A 23,403-nucleotide genomic window follows, 5' to 3' on the forward strand; every position below is an offset into this window, starting at 1 on the left:
AAAAACTTTAGATTATCTCCAAAGTATCTTCAGCTATAATTTTTACTATATTTTATTGCCATAAGCTTAAATTGTTTTTGACAATGACTAGGAATTTTAAAGGTCTTCTTTTGGATCTTATAAATCTGTATGAACCTAATGTGGTAATATTTTGTTAAGAAGCCAGAACCCTTTAAAAAACTATTGTTTTTCAGGGGCTACTTCAATCAGGGGAATCAAACATATTTTATTGAAGCTTTAAGCCCCATAAATCGGGATGAACAGGAGCATGCACTCTTCAAGTATGACCCTGATGAAAATAATCTTAACAGCACCTGTGGGATGGATGGTGTGCTGTGGACCCATGATTTTCAGCAGAACATTGCCCTACCTGCCACCAGACTAGTAGTATGTGTAATTTTGTTTTTTATTTGAAATGTTCTCATGTATTCTGCCCTGCTTTCCAGAATTAGCAGTGCAATTTACTGAAACTATTGTCACTGTTGAAATTGGTAAGTTATAGAGACACTAATCCTTAAATATTGCTAGACGTTAATGATTTATTTAACAAGTACTTAGGAATTAACTATTATCAATTATTATTATCAGCAATGTACAAAGGTTAAAAATAAGTGTAAAATATAACTGACTTCTAGAAGCAGGCATCTGTCACAGTATTCCATGTAGCTTACAATAAAGCACAAAAATATAAAGTATTATTATTAATTTGCTCTTCATTTTAGCCAAAAAGCTATGAAGTGATTATTTTTATTTTGAAATAAAACATCCTGCTCTCATAAATTCATTCAAAAAAATCTCTCTTAAAGTGCTGTCTCAGGTGCTGGGAAGATAGAAATGAGCAAAACAGACATAGACTCTGCCTACAGGAACTTAGAATATTATTTTAAGTGTGGAATTCTGCTTCAAGTCCTAGGAAAAAAAATGAATATATAGTTTTGTGTTTTACACTGTAAAGTATATTAAAGTATGTTTGTAGACATTACTTTTATTTTCCTTGTTGATATTATTTTTATTTCCAAGATTTACTTCAAATCATTTCTTTTAAATGTTCTCAGACTCTGTAAGCACTGGGCAGAATTGGCCAAAATAAAATTTCTCATCAGTTTAATTTACTGCAGGTTTAAATTCTACCAGCAAGTTCACTGGTAAATGGAAATATATAGTTAAATCCAGAATACGCCAATACTTTTACATGCTCTGTTGATCCCATGTATCTCTAGCATGAAACTTAATAAAATGAATCAAAAATAATAATCATAATAACTTGTTAAGTATATAATATAAAATGTTCATATTGTGACATTAAAAGTATAAATTGTCGAGGGGAGGATTAAAGTCTGGAGTTTTCATACATGACTGAACTTAAGTTGTTATCAATATAAGATACTACATTACAACTCTAAGATGTTTTATGTAAACCTCATGGTAAATACAAAGAAAAACATTCTATAGAAGATACAAACGACAGAAAAGAATAAAAATACAGCACTACAGAAGAATCACCAAATCACAAAGATAAACAAAGGAGGAAAAAAATGAACCTATAGGAAAAAAAAAAAAAAACCTATAAGACAAAATGGAATTAGTAGATCCTTACCTATAAGTTCTTACAAGAAATGTAAATGAATTAAATTATCCATCAAAAGATAAAGAGTAGCTGAATGGATGGAAAAAAACAAGATCCAACTATGTGCTGCCTCCAAGAGACAAACATTTAAGCTTTAAAGACATGTGTAGGCAGAAAGTAAAAAGATGGAAGAACATATTCCATGCCAATAGTAACAAAATAGACAAACTCTTAGCTAGGCTAAGAGAAAAAGAGTGAAAACTCAAATGTATATAATCAGAAATGAAAGTGGAGCTATTACAAAAAATGCCTCAGAAATTAAAGAAAATCTTAAAGGACTACTATGAACAATTATTTGTCAATAAATTTGGTAGCCTAGAGAAAATAGATGAATACATAGAAAAACATAACCTATCACGGTTGAATCAGAAAATAGTAGAAAGCCTGAAAAGACCAATTACAGGGATATTAAAATAGTAATTAAAAATCTTTCAACAAGGGAAGCCAAGACCTAGATGACTCTAGAGCTGAATTGAATCAAACATTCTAAAAATAATTATTACCAATACTTCTAAATTTAAAAAAAAAGGAGCTGGAAGGTGTACTTTTTGACACTTTCTATAAGCCAGTATCACCTTTATACCTAAGGTAAGACAAAGACACCAAAGAAAAGAAAACTACAGGTCAAGAATTCTGACAAACATTGAGGAAAACATTTTCAGTAAAGTATTAGTAAATCAAATTCAACAATACATCCAAAAGATTATACATCGTAATCAAATGGATTTTATCTTTGGCATACGGACTTAACATACACAAATTTGTCAATGTAATATATCAATCACATTAATAGACTGAAAGACAAAACACACATGATCTTATCGATTGGGAAAAGGCAACATGCTTTCTTGATTAAAAGTTTGAGAGTTTAGGCATAGAAGTTCCTCAACATCATAAAGGTCATTTATTTATTTTTATTTTTTAGCAGTCGAATATACCTTATTTTATTCATATACCATGCTACAAGTTCTCTTGATTTAGGATATTTGTAAATGTCCTATAGCACCCAGGACCATGTTTTTCCAAAACTATATCTAAGTTGATAGTTCATAATCAGGAAACATTTTTACATGCCAGTTACATTTCAGAGCTTTTGTCATTCTTATATTCTTTCTTCATGGAAGTAAGTACTCACTTAAATATGTGGGTTTTCTTCTGAAATTCATTTAATATTTACCTGTGTCCTTGGCTTAGTTGGGTTTGAAGTTTTGATAAGAAAGTTGTGATGAAATGCACATAATCACAGGCTTTCAGCAACCACACAACTGTTAATAGTGTGCAATGTAGCTGTTGATGATTAAACAATAATGAAAATTTAAGAACACTTTTGCATTATTTTATTTGAACCTAGAATGATGTTACACCCTAAAATATGTCTCAAGCCAAACAATAAGGATTATCTGCCCACTCTTCTTTTTCCTTATTTATTTTTTAAATTAGAATCCATTTATAGAAACCCACTGATAACATCATAATCAGAAAGGAGAAATAGAAAGCCATTCCTCTGGTCCCAGGCAAGGACGCCTACTCTCATCATTTCTATTAAACATGTACCATAAGTACTATTAGAAACATAGAGAAAAGGAAAGGAAAAAATCATTCAACTTGGATAGGAAGAAGTAAATTTACCTCTATTTGCAGATGAAATGATTCTATATATAGAAAACCCTAAGGACTCCACTGGCAAACCACTAACTCTAATAAATTCAATAAAGTTGCAGGATATAAAATCAACATACATATTCTGTGACATTTCTATACACAAATAACAATCTAGCCAAAAATCCAATCAAGAAAATATTTCCATTCATAACACAAATAATACTGAAGAATACATTTTACTAAGGAGATGAAGACCAGTACACAGTACAGTTACATAGTAAGGGACTACTGTGAACAATTATTTGTCAATAAATTTGATAGCCTAGAGAAAATAAATGAATTCCTAGAAAAATATAACCTACAGACTAGAAAACACTGATGAAGGAAATTGAAGAAAATGCAAATAAATCAATATCCTATGCTCATGAATTAGAAAAATACTGTTAAAATGTTCATACTACCTAAAGCAACATGTAGAGTCAATGCAATCCTTATAAAACCCAATGACAGTATTTACAGAAATAAGAAAAAAGCAATACTAAAATATGTATGGAACCACAAAATATCCCAAATAGCCAAAGGAATTCTGAGAAAAAAAAAGTTGTAGACATCATATTACCTGATTTAAAGTTATAAAGATATAGTAATCAGAACAATATGATGATGACATGAAAGCAGACACCCTGACCAGTGGAACAGAATAGCAAGCTCAGAAATAAATCCAAACATATATGGTCAATTAATTTTTGACCAGGTCACCAAAAAGACACACTGGGGAAAGGAGAGTCTCTTCAATAAACACACTCATGGTAAAACTGGATCTGCACATGCAAAATAATGAAATGGAACCCTTTTCTCATACCATAACAATCAAATAAAAATAAATATGATACCTAAATTTAATAGCTAAATCCATAAAAGTCTAGAAGAAAATAGAGCAGAAAGTCCATTTGACATTAACCTTGACAATGATTTCTCAGATATCATACCTAAAAGCTAAAGTTACAAAAGTAAACAATTTTTAAAAAGAGACTATATCAAACTAAAAAGCTTCTTCACAGCAAAGTAAACAATTAACAAAATGTATAGGAATTTTAAAAAGTAGGGGTGAGTGTCAAATATATAGAGGTATATTCTTCTCTAAGCTGTTTATTCTAGTTAGCATCTCATCTAACCTTTTTTCTAGGTTCCTAATTTCTTTGCTTTGGGTTAGCACATGTTCTTTTGCTCTGAGAAGTTTGTTATTACCCACCTTCTGAAGCCCATTTCTGTCAATTCATCAGATTCATTCTCTATCCATCTTTGATCCCTAGCTGGTAAGGAGCTGTGATCCCTTGGAGAAGAAGCATTCTGGATTTTGGTGATTTCATCCTTTTTGCACTGGTTTCTTCATCCTTTTGCACTGGTTTCTTTCTTGCGCTGGTGGCTTTTTCCACCTGTGGTCTTTGTAGTTGGTGACTTTTGTATGGGGTCTCTGAGTGGATGTCCTTTTCGTTGATGTTGAAACTATTTCTTTCTGCTTCTTAGTTTTTCTTCTAACAGTCAGGCCTCTCTGCTGCAGGACCACTGGAGGTCCACTCCAGACCTTGCTTGCCTGGGGATCACCCGCGGGGGCTGCAGAACAGCAAGGGTTGCCACCAGTTTCTTCCTCTGTTAGCGTTGTCCCAGATGGGAACTCACCTGATGTTGGCCTGAGCTCTCCTTTATGAGGTGTCTCTTTGGGTATATGGGGGTTGGGGAGTTGCTTGGGGAGACAGTCTGTCCCTTACAGGAGCACAAGTGCTGTGCTGGGAGCTCTGTTGTTTTGTGCAGAGCTGCTGGGCAGGCACCTTTAAGTCTGCTGCAGCTTAACTCATAACCACCTCTTTTCCCAGGTGCTCTGTCCTAGGAAGGTTGGCTTTATTTTAAGCTCTTGTGGTGCTGCTGCTCTTTTTCATAGATACCCTGCCCCACACAGAGTAGTCTAGTCAGTCTGTCAGTAGAGGTGTTGCTGAGCTGCTGCAGGCTCTGCCCAGCTACTGTGTGACCTGCCTGGGTATTGGCGGACTGCCTCGGTAGTGGGGGATGCCTTTCACCCCAGTGGGCAGGACCGTCCTGGGTCCAGCTGCACTTGCTGCAAAACTCTCAATCCAGATCATTTCAGATTGCTTGTTTTGTAGCGGTGGTAGCTGCTGAGCCAGATCACCTGGCTCGCTGTCTCAGCCCCCTCCATTTCAGTTGAATGGGCAGCTGTCTCCCAGGCATTCGAGGCACCAGTTGAAATGGCCACCCAGACATGTGTGAGTTTCTGTGCACCCACCCAGTACCAGCTCGGCCTGGGGGATCTTGTGATCTGTGGGCAGTGAAAACCTGTTTGGAAATGCAGTGAGCACTCACCCTCTGCACTGTTCTCCCTGGGAACTAGATTGGGGAGCTGTTTGTATTTGGCCATCTTGGATCGTCCCCCTGATCCCAGGGCTAATTCTTTAGAATATTTCACCTATTCTGAAATAACTACCTAGTAACTCAATATCACATGCCCACTTTAATCATCCACATAGCACTGGTCACCATCTGATACATCTATGTTTGACACTTACGCGCTCCATCAGCAGATGGACCATGTTTATTTCACTGCTGCATTTGTAGTTCCCAGAGCACTCTCACTGTATACTGAATGCTAATAATTATTTTGTTCCCATGAAAGGTAGGAAGTAACTACATGTCTCATTAGATAATATCTAAAAGTCTATCTTCAGAAACTTTTTTAATGGAACTTTAGCTACCTATTAAAAGACACACACTTCCAGAAATGCAATCCAATAAATTTTGATGGGCTATTATTATTTAGTAAGAATAATGTATCTGCCCCTCTTCAATGAGATAATCCACTAGGTAACTATTCTTTTTGAGAGAGAAAAAGGAAGAGAGCATTGGTCAGTTTGAAACATGGAAAGGAGATTCAACTTTGCCTGAAGAGAACAATGTAGACTAGAAACAATGGTGTCTCTGCATTGCACCATTGGTAAAGGAGCAGATACTACATGAAGACATGAATTAAAGGCTACCAAAGAAAACAAAAAACAAACTAAAACACTAGGAAAATGCTGAAGTCAATGTTTCTCTATTTTGTTTCAGGATGGTGAAGAAGTCTACTGTTTAAAACAATAGAGAGACTTTGGTTTTATGTCTAGCTCACCTATTAGTAACATAATAATTTAGACTCCTTGATAAAATGACTCAGACCAGAATATTACGGTGCTCCTTCAACTCTAAAATTCTGAGCCTTGTTGGTAGATAATCCTGCCTGTTGAGTTAGTCTTAAAACGCTAATATTGTCTGCCTTTACTCCAGATATCAAACAGGTATCAACCAACAGCTTATAAAATTACACATGTCAAATAATAGACTAACTTGTGTGGAAAAAGATATTGTATTGGTAATTGTTCTCTTTACATTTCAGAAATTGAATGATGGGAAGGTTCGTAAACATGAGAAATATATAGAATATTATCTAGTCCTGGATAATGGTGAGGTAAGTATATGAGATAAATATGTTGTGCTTCAAAACTCCCATCTACATATATTTATTATGTGAAATATGAAATGTCTGGATGAGATTTAAAGAATCACAAATATGAGATATGGTTACAAATTTTTCTAAACCTATGAAATTTGACATTTGAAATTAAGCTGACATGATTTCTTCCTTTTGGAGATATCAGGGCAATTGATCTGATATGCATAAATTGAATTGTTGGCCCTTATAATGCTATTTTCTTATTGACTTTATAGCACCTAACTTAGTTTCCAATTAAATTCTTCTGTCATTTTGCCTTTTGTTAAGTTGTTAAATCATTTGTAAATTAGAAATTATTCTCATTAAGGATACAATATAAAAGCTTATATTGGTCAATATAAAAGCTTAGTGAATCGAATCCTCTGAAAAGGCAAATCTTTGGTGATAGTCACTGTTTTATATAACACTGCATTTTCATACACTGGATTTTCTAAATGTGGAATCCACACATGTAAGGAAATGTAAGTTAACTATTAGCTCAGGCCGTAAAGCTCTAACCTTACTTATTGTGCTTAATTCATGTACTGTCCATATATTTATCTCTTAAATTAATAAGATATTTCTTTTGCTAAATCTGTACAGCTTAGAAAATCATAGAATTTAAGGGAAAATACATTTGGAAAAATTCTTTAGAGCGTTATACTGAACTAGTACTTCAGAAGAGAAACATCTTATTCACTCCCCAAGTCCTTTAATATAGCTAGATGAATAGGTATCAATATAATTCTAACTTTTAATTAACTTTAATAGCTAATCTTTAATTAAAATCAATAGTAACATAAGAGAAGTTGCTTTTTTAACCTTTCAAGTATATTAATTTTTATCAATGTCCATATTCTTTCTTAATTTTTCTTTTAGTTTAAAAAGTACAATGAGGATCAAGATGAGATCAGAAAGAGGGTGTTTGAGATGGCTAATTATGTCAACATGGTAAGACATATTTTATTACATGCAGTTTTAAACAGTTTGCTAGGAGATGCCTTTGGGTTTTTCAATGAATGCACATGAAACAGGGAGGGAAAGACAAGGCCCCTGAGTCCGATGTGGCTGACTGGCATGACCACAACTTTTGCTACTTACGTGAACATGAATATTAATGCCACAAACCAACACGTTTCTTACTTACCTGCCACACTATTCTCAGGTATCAGAGGACATAAAAACCGGTTGTATTTGGGTGCATTGTGTTTTCCAAAAATTCACTAAGAAAATGCTGAAGACCAAAATCTAGCAGAAGACAAGAAATAAGATCAGAGCAGAACTAAAGGAGATAAAGACACAAAAAACTCTTCAAAAAAGCAGTAAATCCAGGAGCTGGTTTTTTGAAAAGATCAACAAAATAGACCACTAGCCAGATTAATAAAAAAGAAAAGGGAGAAGAATTAAGTAGATGCAATAAAAAACAATAAAAGGGATATCACCACTGATCCCACAGAAATACAAACTACCATCAGAGATTACTACAAACAGTTCTACTCATATAAACCAGAAAACCAGGAAGAAATGGATAAATTCCTAGACACTTGTACTCTACCAAGCCTAAACCTGGAGGAAGTTGAAACCCTGAACAGACCAATAACAAGGGCTGAATTAGAGGCAGCAATCAATAGCCTACCAATAAAAAAAAGTCCAGGTAGGTTCACAGCCAAATTCTACCAGATATACAAAGAGGAGCTGGTTCCATTCCTTCTGAAACTGTCAAACAATACAAAAGGAGGGAATCCTCCCTAACTCATTTTATGAGACCAACATCATCCTGATACCAAAACCAGGCAGAGACTCAACTAAAAAAGAAAACTTCAGGCCAATATCCATGATGAACATCAATGCAAAAATCTTCAATAAAATACTGGCAAACAGATTGCAACAGCACATCAAGAAACTTATCCATCACGACCAAGTAGGCTTCATCCCAGGGATTTAAGGCTGGTTCAACATACTCAAATCCAGAAATGTAATCCATCACATAAATGGAACCGAAGACAAAAACCACATGATTATCTCAATAGATGCAGAGAAGGCCTTCGAAAAAATTGAACAGCCCTTTATGCTAAAAAAACCTCTCAATAAACTAGGTATTGACAGAATGTATCAAAAAATGATAAAAGCTGCATACCAAAAACCTACAGCCAATATCATACTGATTGGGCAAAAGCTGGAAGTATTCCCTTTGAAATCAGGCACTAGATAAGGATGCCCTCTCTCACCACTCCTATTCAACATAGTATTGGAAGTTCTAGCCAGAGCAATCAGGCAAGAAAAAGAAAGAAAGTGTATTCAATTAGGAAAGGAAAAAGTCAAACCGTCTCTATTTGCAGATGACATGATTGTATATCTAGAAGGCCCCATTGTCTCAGCCCAAAATCTTCTCAAACTGGTAAGCAACTTCAGCAAAGTCTCAGGATACAAAATCAATGTGTAGAAATCACAAGCATTCCTGTATACCAATAACAGACTTAAAGAGAGCCAAATCAAGTGTGAACTCCCATTCACAATTGCTACAAAGAGAATAAAATATCTAGGAATACAACTAACAAAGGATGTAAAGGACCTCTTCTAGGAGAACTACAAACCACTGCTCAATGAAATAAGAGAGGACACAGACAGATGGAGAAACATTCCATGTTCATGGTTATGAATAATTAAAATGGTGAAAATGGCCATACTGCCCAAAGTAATCTATAGATTCAATGCTATCCCCATCAAGCTACCACTGACCTTCTTCACAGAGCTGGAAAAATCACTTTAAACTTCATATGGAATCACAAAAGACCCCACATAGCCAAGACCTTCCTAAGCAAAAAGAACAAAGCCAGAGGCATCACACTGCCAGACTTCAAACTATACTACAAGGCTACAGTAATCAAAACAGAATGGTACTGGTACCAAAACAGAGACATAGACCAATAGAACAGAACAGAGACCCCAGAATAAACACTACACATCTACAACCATCTGATCTTTGACAAACCTGGCAAAAGCAAGCAGTGGGGAAAGGACTCCATGTTTAATAAATGGTGTTGGGAAAACTGGCTAGCAATGTGCAGAAAGCAGAAACTGGACCACTACCTGTCACCTTACACTAAAATTAACTCCAGATGGATCAAAGATTTAAACATAAAACGTAACACCATAAAAACACTAGAAGAAAGCCTAGGCAAAACCATCCAGGACATAGGCATAGGCAAGGACGTCATGACTAAAACACCAAAAGCAATGGCAATAAAAGCCAAGATAGATAAATGGGATCTAATTAAACTCCAGAGCTTCTGTACAACAAAAGAAACAATCATTAGAGTGAACTGGCAACCAACAGAATGGGAAAAAATTTATGCAATCTACCCATCTGACAAAGGGCTAATATCCAGAATGTACAAAGAACTAAAACAGATACACAAGAAAAAAACAAGCCCATTCAAAAGTGGGTGAAGGATATGAACGTTTTTCAAAAGAAGATATATATGAGGTCAACAAACATATGCAAAAATGCTCATCATCATTGGTCATTAGAGAAATGCAAATCAAAACCACACTGAGATACTATCTAATGCCAGTTAGAATGGTGATCATTAAAAAATCTGGAGACAGTAGATGCTGGAGATTATGTGGAGAGACAGGAACACTCTTACACAGTTGGTGGGAGTGTAAATTAGTTCAACCATTGTAGAAGACAGTGTGGCGATTTCTTAAGGATCTAGAAATAGAAATTCCATTTGACCCAGCAATCCCAGTACTGGGTATATACCAAAGAACTATAAATCATTCTACTATAAAGACCCTTGCACACGTATGTTCATTGCAGCCCTATGTACAATAGCAAAGACCTGGAACCAATCCACATGCCCATCAATTATAGACTGGACAAAGAAAATGTGGTATATATACACTGTGGAATACTATGCAGCCATAAAAATTGATGAATTCGTGTCCTTTGTAGGGACTTGGATGAATCTGGAAACCATTATTCTCAGCAAACTGACACAAGAACAGAAAGCCAAACACTGTATGTTCTCACTCATAGGCGGGTGTTGAGCAAGGAGAACACATGGACTCAGGGAGGGGAACATCACACACTGGAGGCAGTTGGGAGGGTAGGGGAGAGACAGCGGGGAATGGGGAGGGAGGGAAGGGTGGAGTGGGATAACATGGGGAGAAATGCCAGATATACTATGCACCTAAAGTAAAATAAATAAATTAAAAAAAAAAAAGAAATTAAGAAAACACTGGAGACCAGATCCCAACAGAAAGCTGGTCCAGAGGGGAAACAATTAAAAAATGTCAAGCACTGTCCACAATAGCATATTTCATAAACAGTTATCTCATGTAATCTCCAGAACAATCCTAAATATTACCAAAGCCTAATGTAGAACTAAGGAAACATATTCTCAGAAACAAAGTAACCTGTCTAAGATCACAAAGTGAGAAAAGGATAGCCATGAAGTTTCAATATAGATCTGTCAGATTTCCAAACCCATTTGAGTCATACAACTGTTGACTGTGTTCTTTAGACATGATTGTGTTTTCTAGTTTCCAAAATATTTTAAAAATGATTTTACAATCTTTAATATTAAGTACTAATTCTTAGTTTTCTGTTAGTTGGATATATAGTTAGCATACTTATTTTGAAATGAATTAGTCTCTTTGTGGTATCCTATAAATGCTCTGATTTTTTGTTGTAAAACATAATGCCATAATATACTTATTTTGATGTACATATACATAGGGAAGTGATTACCATAGTCAATATATGTGAAAAAAACTAATTTATTTTCTATACTGATGGGAATAATTTGTGAAGGGCTAAACATGCAGGAAAGACAGAATTGTTGGAATAATCTAGAGTGGGGGAAGATATGGAGCATTTAGTACATGAGTGCAGAAACTGGCCTTACACTCAGAGGTTGTTCATTCATATAACAGATAGGGAGGTGCAGGGAGTTTGGACAAGAATAGGTCAGGAGATAGTCTGGTGGTAGGAGCTTATGGACGTTCCCTTCAGATTGCTTTTAAACTCTCAGTGAATGTGGAAGTAAGGACAACTGTGAAAGTCTGATTTAAAGAAAATGTCCAAATTATTAAGAAAGAAGAGTATTAAAAAGGTGTGCAGAAAACAGTTGGTAAATGGAATTTTAAAATAAAGCAATTTTGCCAGAGAGTGTTAAGGACTACTTGAGGTTAACAGTCACAGCTTCAAAGTGAGCAATCAAAACAATGTGATGTGTTTTCCCCTGTGTTCAAGGGCAGAAGGAGGAGACATGTAGGGGCAAGTAGCTTCTAACCAGGATTGGAGTTTTGTGAGATGAGTAAAATTAAGCAAGACAGGAACAAGGAAGTTGAGGAGTTAAGGGAATAATCAAGTGAAGGATGATAACATGGCTGAATTTTTAACTTCACTTTCAGTGACTGCATTCCTCAAAGTTTTTCTTGTTTACCAAACTATCTTTTTAAAAAAATCAATATTTAAGGTTTTTAGCAGAAAGTTGCTGGTGAGAATGTCTGTCACTGTGCACTTTTATAGCTGAAACTAGAGTAGTAATTTCAGCTTTTATCCTTGGAATAAGCATATTGTGTCATAAGCTTAACTCATTGTTTCTAAAATTTATCCCATGTGCATTGTGGGTTATTTGGTTCAATCCATGTTTAAGATCAGAGGACCATTGTCTCAGTCTGAAAATACATAAACAGGGTAGCTCATAAATGACAGCAACTTACTGTTCACAGTTCTGGGGGCTGGGAAGTCCAAGTCAAGTTCCACCAAGATTTAGTTTCTGGTGAAGATTGTCAGCTGCTTTCTCACTGTGCCTTGACATTATGGAAGGGAAAAACCAGTATTTCATTCATGAGGCCCCACTCTCATGACCTAATCACTTCCCAAAGGTCCCACCTCCTAATAACGTCATCACCTTGGAGTTTAGGATTTCAACATAAAAATTTTAGGAGATACAAACATTTAAACTATAGCAACTACTTAGCTTGTTGTAAATGCATCAATGTACAACATTTCATCGTATCAGGTTACTTTGCGAATGCCTCTACTGGCACTGAGCCGACTTTGCTAATTCTCAAATATTCTGACTCCAGGAGCACTGAAAAACATACAGGCAATTGAAGCCATAATCATGGGCCACTGACACAAAAAAAGTATTTCTTAGGAGCACAAGAAGGAATATTTTGTCTTAACAGGGCCTTTTTTTCCCCATAAAAAGGAGTTTATAGACCTAAACTATCTTAGTGTATCTGTTTTTGGTTTGAAAGGGAGTTTTAGTGTCTACAAAATAATAGATACATTCTGTTTACAATTATGCTTGGAAATAAGGTTTTTATATATTGCTGTTATAAAGCTTTAAAAATGTAAAATACATTGAAAATGTTTAAAAATGATACCATTATAAGTCATTCTTTGCCATATATTGTCTTTGGACAGCTTTATAAAAAGCTCAATACTCATGTGGCCTTAGTTGGTATGGAAATCTGGACTGACCAGGATAAGATAAAGATAACCTCAAATGCAAGCTTCACCTTGGAAAATTTTTCTAAATGGAGAGGGAGTGTTCTCTCGAGAAGAAAGCATCATGATATTGCTCAGTTAATCACGTATGTACAGATTTTCCTCCATTGCACACTATGTGGTATTCAGTGGTAGCTTTTCTGAGCCTTGGCAAAGTGAGATATACACACAGGAGAGTAGACATTTATAAAGTACTTACTTGGATTGTATGTCAAATATGTACTTATTTTGGATCCAAATAATCTCTTCTGTTCAAAGAAGACAGGGCCAAATATTTAGCAATGATTCGCAAAAAGTTTGTTTTTATTGGGTATACAGGAAGAAAAGACAAGGTTATGTAAGAGAGTTTTTGATTTAGTGTTGAAAAAAGAACTGATCTACTTTAGGCTCAAGTTAGAAGAAACCTCTAAGGTATTATGAGAAGAAAAATTGAGTGTTATATTATAACCTCGCATTTTCCCTAATTTACTTCCTGCTGAAATGACCAGTTAAGAATATGGGAAATAAATCTAATGACTGTAAATTTTATGAGAATGGAGCATGTATCTCAAAAGAGTCAAGAAAATGCTGCTGGATAGCCGAATAATATTTAGTTGAAATTAGATAGAAGGAAGCAGTAAGAATTGACTTGAAGTTACTGGAGAGTCTGTTACCCAAGAAAACCACGAATTTCATGGGAAATCAGTGAACTATGTCCTGCCAGAATTAGTTAATATTTCTGTACTGGTCATCTGTTACTGTGTAACAAATGAGCCCAGAATTTCTGGGCTTCAAATAAGGCTTCTTCACTGATGTAACTGGCATCTGGGCTCATTTGGCTGAAACAGTGAGTCTGGTTGGTCATGTCTCTCTCTATATTGCCTTTCATGTGCCTAACTTGAGCTTCCTTCAATATGGCTATCTTAGAGTAGGCAGACTTATTCACTAGGTGTCTAGCTTTTCTCAGAATAAGCATTTCAAGATGCACAAGATATTGCATCAAGGTTTTTTATGACCTAACTACAAAAGTCACAGGGTGTCACTACTGGTACAGTCTCTTAATCAAGGGTAAGTGGTGGGGGCAATCCAGATTCAAGGAGAAGGCACTGCTCAGGCTGAGAATACTGCAAGTCTGGTTCATTAGGGGGCCATCTTTGGAAAGTAGCTGATACAATTTCTTAACTTAGAAAGGTGATTTTTAGATTCAAGAGCCCATTCTTGTTGGGGGTGCTTAGTGACTTTCCAAGGTCTCATAGCTGGTAAGTAGTGAGGGACTTGAACTCTTACCAGCCTGGCACCAGAGCCAGACACATTGCTGAATATTCCATCACTGTACAGTATTAGTGTAGAAGGTTAAAAATAATAGATGAGATGATAAATGTATAGGTAAAAATAAATGGTGTTACATGCCAATAATAGATTCCTTGAAGAGATCAGAAAAAAATGAAAACAGATTAAAGATACAATGAAAGGGAATATTTGTTCTTCCAGTTATGCAATTCAAGTCTTACCATTTACCAAATCAACAAAAGATACCTATATTTAGGTATAAGTAGGTAAATGTGCATCAAAATATACTGTATTCACTTAAAAGATATACCAAAATAGGTAACTCCAAAATAAAGGAATTGTTATTTTTTGCAAATGAGCAAGTGGGGAGAATTGAAATCACAAAAATGAAGAATAAAGTATAAACAACTTTATGATATAATTTTAAAAGAAAATACAGCTATCATAAATCTTTTAAATATGTATAATGTAAAATATATTTTTAAAATAAGTATCTGAAATCAGATGAGAGAGACAAAATCTGCAGGAAATGGAAAGTTGGATGGTTTTCTCTCATTTTACTTATATAGCAGAATTGATATTCTCTATTTTTAATATTGTTTTATGGGAAAATACAGGTTCAATTTCCCATGTAAATACATCTTCTAAGGAAATTAAAAACTTGATGCAAACTGCAAATTTCTAGACACAAGTAAGAGCCAGGATCTTGTACAGACAGCCAAGAAACTAAAAGGAAAGAGCATGAAATTACTAAAGATTAATAGAAAAATTATAAGGAACCAAAAAGGAAAATCAAAATTACTAAAGATAAAACACAGTATCTACATAAGTGCAAATGATTCAAACCCCTCTCCAGTATAAAAATGTGAATAATATAAATGATTAATAATACAAATGCTTTCAAAATGTGCCCAATCTCTAAACCTCCTGTAGCGAAAACAGTGCTAATGTAAAACAAGAGTACATGATTTAAAAATACATGAATAAAATATAAATAACAACAAAGCATGTGTGGTAATGCTAATATCAAAAGAAGATATACACAAATATTAGGATCTTTTTCTTCACAAGGGATCTATTTCACCATGAAAAGTGTTATAATCAGAAGCGACAGAAACTATGCAACATGATTATATCTAGGTGTTTGGATCTTAAGTGATACAACAGCCATTTTATAGAAAAATGCCTTATGCAAATACAGAAACTGAAGAAAAATATGAGAGTGATGGTTCACAGTGAGTTTTTCTGCTAACCATTAAGAGTTTTGGATGAATTGCCTATAAAAATAGAGCTAAGCATAATTTGTTGTATCAACTTATTCCTTTCTTGCAGAGCCACAGAACTTTCCGGAACGACTGTGGGTCTTGCATTTATGTCTACAATGTGCTCTCCTTATCATTCTGTTGGCATCGTTCAGGTTTGTATGATAACAAACCGTTGGTTCTATCATTTACGGTTACCAAATGCTTTTTCAAAAATCTGTAGGGAAGATCATGATAGTTTTTCTCCTTTAGTCTGTTGACATGGTAAATAACATTGATTTCAAATGTTCAACTAATGTTACATTCCAGGGTAAATGCAACATAGTCATAATGCATTATCTTTTAAACATATTGTTTAATTCAACATGTTAATATATCTTTAGAGTCTTTGCATCTATATTCATGAGTATTATTGGTCTGTAATATTATTCTCCTGTAATATGTATTTTTAGGTTTTATTATCATAGTAAAGTTAGCCATGAATGAGATGGGATATGCTTCCACCTGTTTGATTTTCTGAAATATTGAAGTACAATTGGTACTATTACTTTCTAAAATGTTTGATACAATACACGAGTGAAACCATATGGAACTGGAGTTTTCTTTTGGAATGATTTTTAACTACACCTTTAATTTCTTCCATTCAGGTCTATCTCTGCTTGAACATTGGTAGTTCATGTCTTTAAAGAAATCTGTTTATTAAAGATGACAAAAATCTGTTAATAACCTTTTTTATTCATTCAATATTTACAGATTTTTAAAATGACATCCTCTCTCTCTCATTCCTATTGTTATTATTGTGTGTCCTTTTTTGTGGTCAGTCTGGCTAGGAGTTTCTTAGTTTATGGAACTTCTTTAAAGAAAAAGCAGCGTTTGATTTCATTGGTGCTCTGTTTTTCTGCTCTCAATTTTATCGATTTCTGTTTTTATTTCTATCCTTCTACTCATTCTGCATCAAATTTATTCTTTAATGCTATAAATTTCCCACCATGCACCGCTTATGCAAGATAGTTATGTGTGCTTTTATTTTTGTTTAGTTCAAAAATATTTTTAATCTCTTCTTTGATTCATACATTTAAGTGTGCTGTAATAATTTCTATTGTTGATTTTCTGTTTAATTCTATCGGGGTTGCAAAAATACTTCATGGAATTTTAATATTTGTAGTTATTTAGAGGTTTGATCCTGTTCAATACTTCCTATAAGCTAGAAAATAATTACCTCCTGTGGCTGAATGGTGTTTTCTATAATTGTCAATCATGTCAAGTTAATGTTTTGTATATTTGGGTCATTTAAATTTTAATGGATAGAGCACATTGAAGTAACCAAGTATAATTATAAATCTGCCTGTTTCTTCTTTCAATCCTCTAAGATTTAAGTTCATGTTTTTTGAAGTTCTGTTGTTAGATAGATACGTATAGTTGTATAGATAAGTCTAGTTCTTATGTCTTCTTGGAAAATTGACCCTTTCATCATGTCAGGATCCTGAAATACATATCTGTAAAATATTCCTTGAAGCCTATTTTGTTGGATATTATGGTTATTTCAACATTTTATGACTAATGTAGGATGATACATCCTTTACTTTTTAATCTGTGTATTTCTTTATGTTTAGAGAAGATTTCTGGTAGACAGTATGTACTTGGGTTTTACTTTTTCACCAAATCTGACTAATGGTCTTTTATTTTTTAAATTTAGATCATTTATATGCAATATAATAATTGACATTGTTGAACTAAAAATGTTCCCTCTTGGTGTTTTCTATTCCATATAGTCTTTGGTTTTTGGCCTTAAGGAAAAAAAAAGTTTTTTAAAATAATTGTATTTATCTCCATTTTTAGTTTTTATTGGTAACACTGTTTTCCATGGTTACTTGAGGATTTAATAATACATCTCTACCCATCAGTTTATCTTGAAATAGTTGTACACTGCTGCACATGTCGTGTACAGACCTGTTAAGTGTATGGCTCTAACTCTTCCTTCCCATCTACTATGCTATTATCATATGTTTAACTTTATATCACCAAAAATACACAATACATTACTTGTTCTGCTTTAGAAATCCATCTCTCATTGCAATTTAAAATAAAAAAATAGTTTTCATTTGCACAACAAACCCCCATGACACAGTTTACCTATGTAACAATCCTGTACTTGTACCTGTGAACTTAAAATAGATTTTTAAAAAAGTTTTATATTTACCATCACTTTATTGCACTCTCAGAACTCTTTACTTCTCTCTAAAAATTCGAATTTCTATCTAGTATTGTATATTTTTTCCTTTCAAGGGCATTTTAAAAACATTCCTTATAGTACAGTAAATTCTTTCAGTTTTGTTTGTCTAAGGAAGGCTTTCTCTTACTTTCATTTTGAATATATTTTCACAGACCTTTGGGTGTTCTGTAAGCCAAACTTACTAGTAGATTCAAGGAAAGTTATAGTTGTCTATCTGCCTTGTCCTTGTTAGTGTAAAAATGTTCTTTCCAGGTTTCTACATCCTAGGTAGAAATGGAATTAACATATTTTTAGTTAGTATCTTTTGAGTCCAGATTCATAATAGGCTTCATGGAAATGCAGTAGTAGTAAGGTACATATTTTCAAACTTGAAATAGCTTGCCATAAAATTGGAAGAGAAACTTGCCTACTTAAAGCAGTGGTTCTAACATATAGTAGGTAGCTTAGTGCTACTTTACAGAATTGAAAACAATGCTAGGAATTCATAAGAGAGGATTGTTGACGAACATTAACATGGTCAAGAAAAGTTGCATTAAGATGGACCTTAGCCTGTAATCCCATCATTTTGGGAGGCCAAGGCAGGTGGAACACCTGAGGCCAGGAGTTCGAGACCAGCCTGGCCAACATGGCAAATTTCTGTCTCTATTAAAAATACAAAAAGGTAGCTGGTTGTGGTTGCGGGCACCTGTAAGTCCAGGGACTTGGAAGGCTGAAGCAGGAGAATCGCTTTAACCTGGGAGTTGGAGGTTGCAGTGAGCAGAGACTGCACCATTGCACTGCAGCCTGGGCAACAAGAGCAAGACATCTCAAAAATAAATAAATAAATAAATAAATAAATAAATAAATAAAGAGAGAGAGAGAGAGAGAGAGAGAGAGAGAGAGAGAGAGAGAGATGGACCTCAAAAAGTAGTTAGGATTTAGAGAGGGGAAGACAAAATGGAGGTCATGTGAGGGCGTAAATCATTTAATTTAGGAAAACAGTCATTTAAAGAAAGAAATCATAAATTTAAAGGAAATTCAGATACACAATCTGAAAAGTCTCTAAACACATTTTAATTTTTCTTGGGCTTTCTGGCTTGCATTTTTCCCCATTTGGAGAGGTCCATATTGCTATCTAGGAGAGTTTACCACATTCATCTCAAAAGAATGAAATATAAAGAGCGTTAAGTATCGACTTCCCAACTTAGACAGCTGTGCCTTGTTTGCCAATCTTGTACTGTTCCTTATCAAACTTTACATCTAGTTCTTTGAGATGAAGCAGATAAGGGGATCAGACTTCTATAGGTAGATGTTACTGGCAGATTCTTGTCTCCTTAACCAGCAATGATTCTCCTGCATTGTTTTATTGCTCCTGGATGATTTATAGCTGCAAGCTCTAATTTATCTGCAAGCTTGGAGTTGAGTACAAGCACCTCAAACCAGAAACAGTCTGGTGATCAAGTTGGCCATAGGCTGGACTTCATGCAATGGGGGAGGTTTTCTTTTTTTTTTTTTTTTTTTTTTTTTTTGAGACAGAGTCTCGCTCCATCACCAGGCGCCAGACTGGAGTGCAGTGGCACAATCTAGGCTCACTGCAACCTCCGCCTCCTGGGTTCAGGCAATTCTCCTGCCTCAGCCTCCTGAGTAGCTGGAATTACAGGCGCACGCCACCATGCCCATCTAATTTTTGTATTTTTAGTAGAGACGGGGTTTCACCATGTTGGCCAGGATGGTCTCGATCTCCTGACCTTGTGATCCGTTCGCCTCAGCCTCCTAAAGTGCGGGGATTACAGGCGTGAGCCACCACACCCGGCCTGGGGGAGGTTTTTTAACTGACTCATGTCTACTCTTGGCAATGATGGAATTGAGAAAGATACAAATAAAGCTAAGTGCTAGGTTGACAAATAATTTTAGATCCCTAATGGCCAAATGCATCAAAGACTTCTAAAAGGCAAGTCATAGGGAGGGGAGATCAATCACTTAAAAAAAAAAAAAAAGTTCTTATTTCTTATCATTGTAGATGTAAATCTGCCATCATCTTTCATGGAAAGAAAGCTGGAACAATTTCCTTCATTATAGGAACCTACTCACAGAGGAAAGGGTGGACCATATGTACTGTGATGTGCGTTCAGTTCTACTTAGTTGTGTGTGTGTGTGTGTGTGTGTGTGTGTGTGAGAGAGAGAGAGAGAGAGAGAGAGTGAGTGCACGAGCAGGTAGAGTAAATTGTAAGTCCATTTGAAAATCAGAGTATCTTTTTCTTCTTTCATACCCTTAGGACCACAGTGACAATCTTCTTAGAGTTGCAGGGACAATGGCCCATGAAATGGGCCACAACTTTGGAATGTTTCATGACAACTATTCTTGCAAGTGTCCTTCTGCAAGATGTGTGATGGACAAAGCACTGAGGTAAGGCTCTCTGGGGGCATGCTGTGTAGCCCTGGTTTTGATCCACACTGGGTTCTACTACTCTTTAGGTTATCTGCAACAACATGTTCAAGTTTTTGAGTGATTAAATAAATGTGTATTTGTGCCAAGCCACCTCATCTATCTGTAACATTTTTCAATAACTAAGACATAATTACGCTGGCCGGGCGTGGTGGCTCAAGCCTGTAATCCCAGCACTTTGGGAGGCCGAGGCGGGTGGATCACGAGGTCAAGAGATCGAGACCATCCTGGTCAACATAGTGAAATCCCGTCTCTACTAAAAATACAAAAAATTAGCTGGGCATGGTGGCGCGTGCCTGTAATCCCAGCTACTCAGGAGGCTGAGGCAGGAGAATTGCCTGAACCCAGGGGGCGGAGGTCGCGGTGAGCCGAGATCGCGCCATTGCACTCCAGCCTGGGTAACAGGAGCGAAACTCCGTCTCAAAAAAAAAAAAAAAAAAAAAAAAAAAAAAAAAAAAAAAGACATAATTACAAAATATTGTCTCTTTAGGGGCAATTCATCATTTTATCCTCACCTTATCTATATAAGACCTGGCTTCAGAAAAATTATTATCATTTGTCAGGTTTTCCGTAAGTTCAGAATAGATCATGGTCGGAAAAGGGTTCTAGAATAAAAATCTAATTAAAGAAGAAACTTCTTATAGGACAATGAAGACAGCCTATGAAAAGACATCACACATTCCTACCCTGACTTAGGCAAAATTTTCAGGCAATCTTATATTTAAAAATCTCACAATCTTTTTTATATATTCATGTCCTCTTTTCTATTCCTATAGCTCATTCTATAAATTATTTCCTCTTTCCTATTTTCATTTCCTCCCTCAACCCACTCAAGCTAGGGTTATTCTCCAAAGTCCCTTCACATAATGGCATATGGCTGCATGCCAGTTACAGAGCTTAAGTTACCTTTCTCCTCCACTTTGAGTTTTCAACTTCATCTCTATATGTCGGATGAAGAGAGCCTATCAATAGGAATTCCTCTAAAGGAAAGTGAATTCTGAGACATGTGAATCAGTATTATTTTGCTACCTGAAGGACTTCACAACCCCAAAATGATCTAAGATTATCTGGAGAAGTCAGAGTCATTTTTTTAATCAAAAGTGGCCTGGATGCTACATTTTGAAATAGGACTGTATTTTCTCACAAAGTTGGAAGCGTTTGTATCTGCCCAAGTGGGTTAATCCAGGTATGGACATGAGCTCACCATTCAGCAATTGGCCAGTGGATTGGATTTTGTCTTTTGGGGCAGGCTGTGAGTGTAATTGTGCCGAATTTCAGATACTGCTTCCCATATGTTAACAAGGACTGTATTCCAGGTTTGTCTTTCCTTATCTTCACAGCTTCCATATACCCACAGACTTCAGCTCCTGCAGCCGTGTCAGCTATGACAAGTTTTTTCAAGATAAATTATCAAATTGTCTCTTCAATGCTCCGTTGCGTACAGATATCATATCCACCCCGATCTGTGGGAACCAGTTGCTGGAAATGGGAGAGGACTGTGATTGTGGGACTTCCGAGGTACTGCCTATCACTTTCTAAAACTATCTAGTCGTTTTTCTATTGCTCAGAAGATAACCCCTCCAAAAGAAGGTGTGGCCCACTGTAACACTGTAGGGTTTTCGGTCATTTTGGATAAGTCCATTTGGAGGTATTTTCCAGGAAAATCTTTTTGACAAGGAGTCCTGTACTGCTGAACAGACCTTGATAATGTTTCTCCCAGGGTTCGGTCCTCATTCCTTTTTTTAAAGCCTATTTACTAACAGGCTTTGTGTCCTCCTCCCTCCCTTTCGGAGTGAAATACTTAAAGTTTCTTATGTGACTGTCACTCACCAAGCACTGACACAGCACTGTGAGAGTGCTCAGCGTACACATAGCTTGATGGTTCAAGGTCACTGGGCTGGCAAATGGAGGAGCCAAGATGTAGTTTCAAATGTATCTGTTTCCAGCTCTGAAACCCAAGACCACCCAGCACAGGGATCTGGTGTAGCCCTTCCTGCCTTGGGACTCAGAGGATATTAACATCAGAAGTTCTGTCCTGACCTTATTCATAGGGCAGCTGGGATTTCGAATAGGACCTCTGCTTCCATGTTATTAATGCTTCATATAAGTAATATATCAAGCCTTCAGGGTATTGGCTTTCAGTAACTTTGAAGTGTGATTATTTATTTGATTATGTATTTATTCACTCTATGAGAAAAAACAGTCTGTCCTGGTTGATAACATTATATTTGAACTAAGGGCAACAGTTTTAAGCCTAAAATGTCATAACTCTAAAAGTGTCACTCTTCTAAGGGAATCTAGACAGCTACAGAGAACGTTTTTGAGGGAGGACTTTCTCCAATGCCTTGTGCAGGCAGGATTCTGAAACAAAGCAGAGAGACCAAGTCAAAGTCTTTTGCTTCAAGCACAGTTGAATTAAGTATTAAAGTTAGAAAAAGAGCTATATCTTGAGCTTTTCAGTAGATATTCTAGCAATTGGATTTACTGCTAGATATATACGTAACTGATGAGTAGAAGGAATTATGTTCTATAATTACACAAATCTTAAGAACTGCGTTTTTTTTCTTCATATTTTACCAAAAAGTCTTTCCTTAATATTATTGGAAACTTACACTGGAAAAATAATATTAATGATTAAATAAACTACTATTTCAAATATTAAATATTGGAAACTATCATTAATATTAATGATTATCAAATTAATGTTATTTCCAATATTAAATATTATTATTGGAAATTATCATTAATATTATTAATGATTTAAGTAGTTAATAGAAAAATGATGTAAATGGAACTGAGATAAACAGCAAACCATCAGTTGCTCCAAAATTTCACGTTTTCTAATTTTTTTGTCTTTAATTTTGAAAAAGTCATATTCAAACTTCATAAAAGTAACATATGCCTGATGTATGTACTAC

The 23,403-nt window shown here is 35.4% G+C and overlaps 1 protein-coding gene and 1 long non-coding RNA gene across 6 annotated transcripts in view; one reads left to right on the forward strand and one right to left on the reverse strand.

Moving 5' to 3' along the window:
* The window catches only part of LOC141580869 (uncharacterized), a 602,033-nt gene that overhangs the window by 23,754 nt on the left and 554,876 nt on the right, over positions 1-23,403 (reverse strand). The window lies entirely within an intron of this gene.
* Positions 1-23,403, forward strand: part of ADAM28 (ADAM metallopeptidase domain 28) — a 63,728-nt gene that overhangs the window by 18,109 nt on the left and 22,216 nt on the right. For all 5 annotated transcript variants that reach the window (XM_010347742.3, XM_074384071.1, XM_074384072.1 and 2 more), the window contains 7 exons: positions 195-387; positions 6,672-6,743; positions 7,647-7,718; positions 13,213-13,382; positions 15,898-15,982; positions 20,316-20,446; positions 21,826-22,003. In XM_010347742.3, the coding sequence (XP_010346044.3) occupies positions 195-387; positions 6,672-6,743; positions 7,647-7,718; positions 13,213-13,382; positions 15,898-15,982; positions 20,316-20,446; positions 21,826-22,003 (901 nt within the window). The remainder of the gene's footprint in view (positions 1-194; positions 388-6,671; positions 6,744-7,646; positions 7,719-13,212; positions 13,383-15,897; positions 15,983-20,315; positions 20,447-21,825; positions 22,004-23,403) is intronic.

The sequence above is a fragment of the Saimiri boliviensis genome, chromosome 13 (assembly GCF_048565385.1).
Source record: "Saimiri boliviensis isolate mSaiBol1 chromosome 13, mSaiBol1.pri, whole genome shotgun sequence".
Taxonomy (NCBI): Eukaryota; Metazoa; Chordata; class Mammalia; order Primates; family Cebidae; genus Saimiri; species Saimiri boliviensis.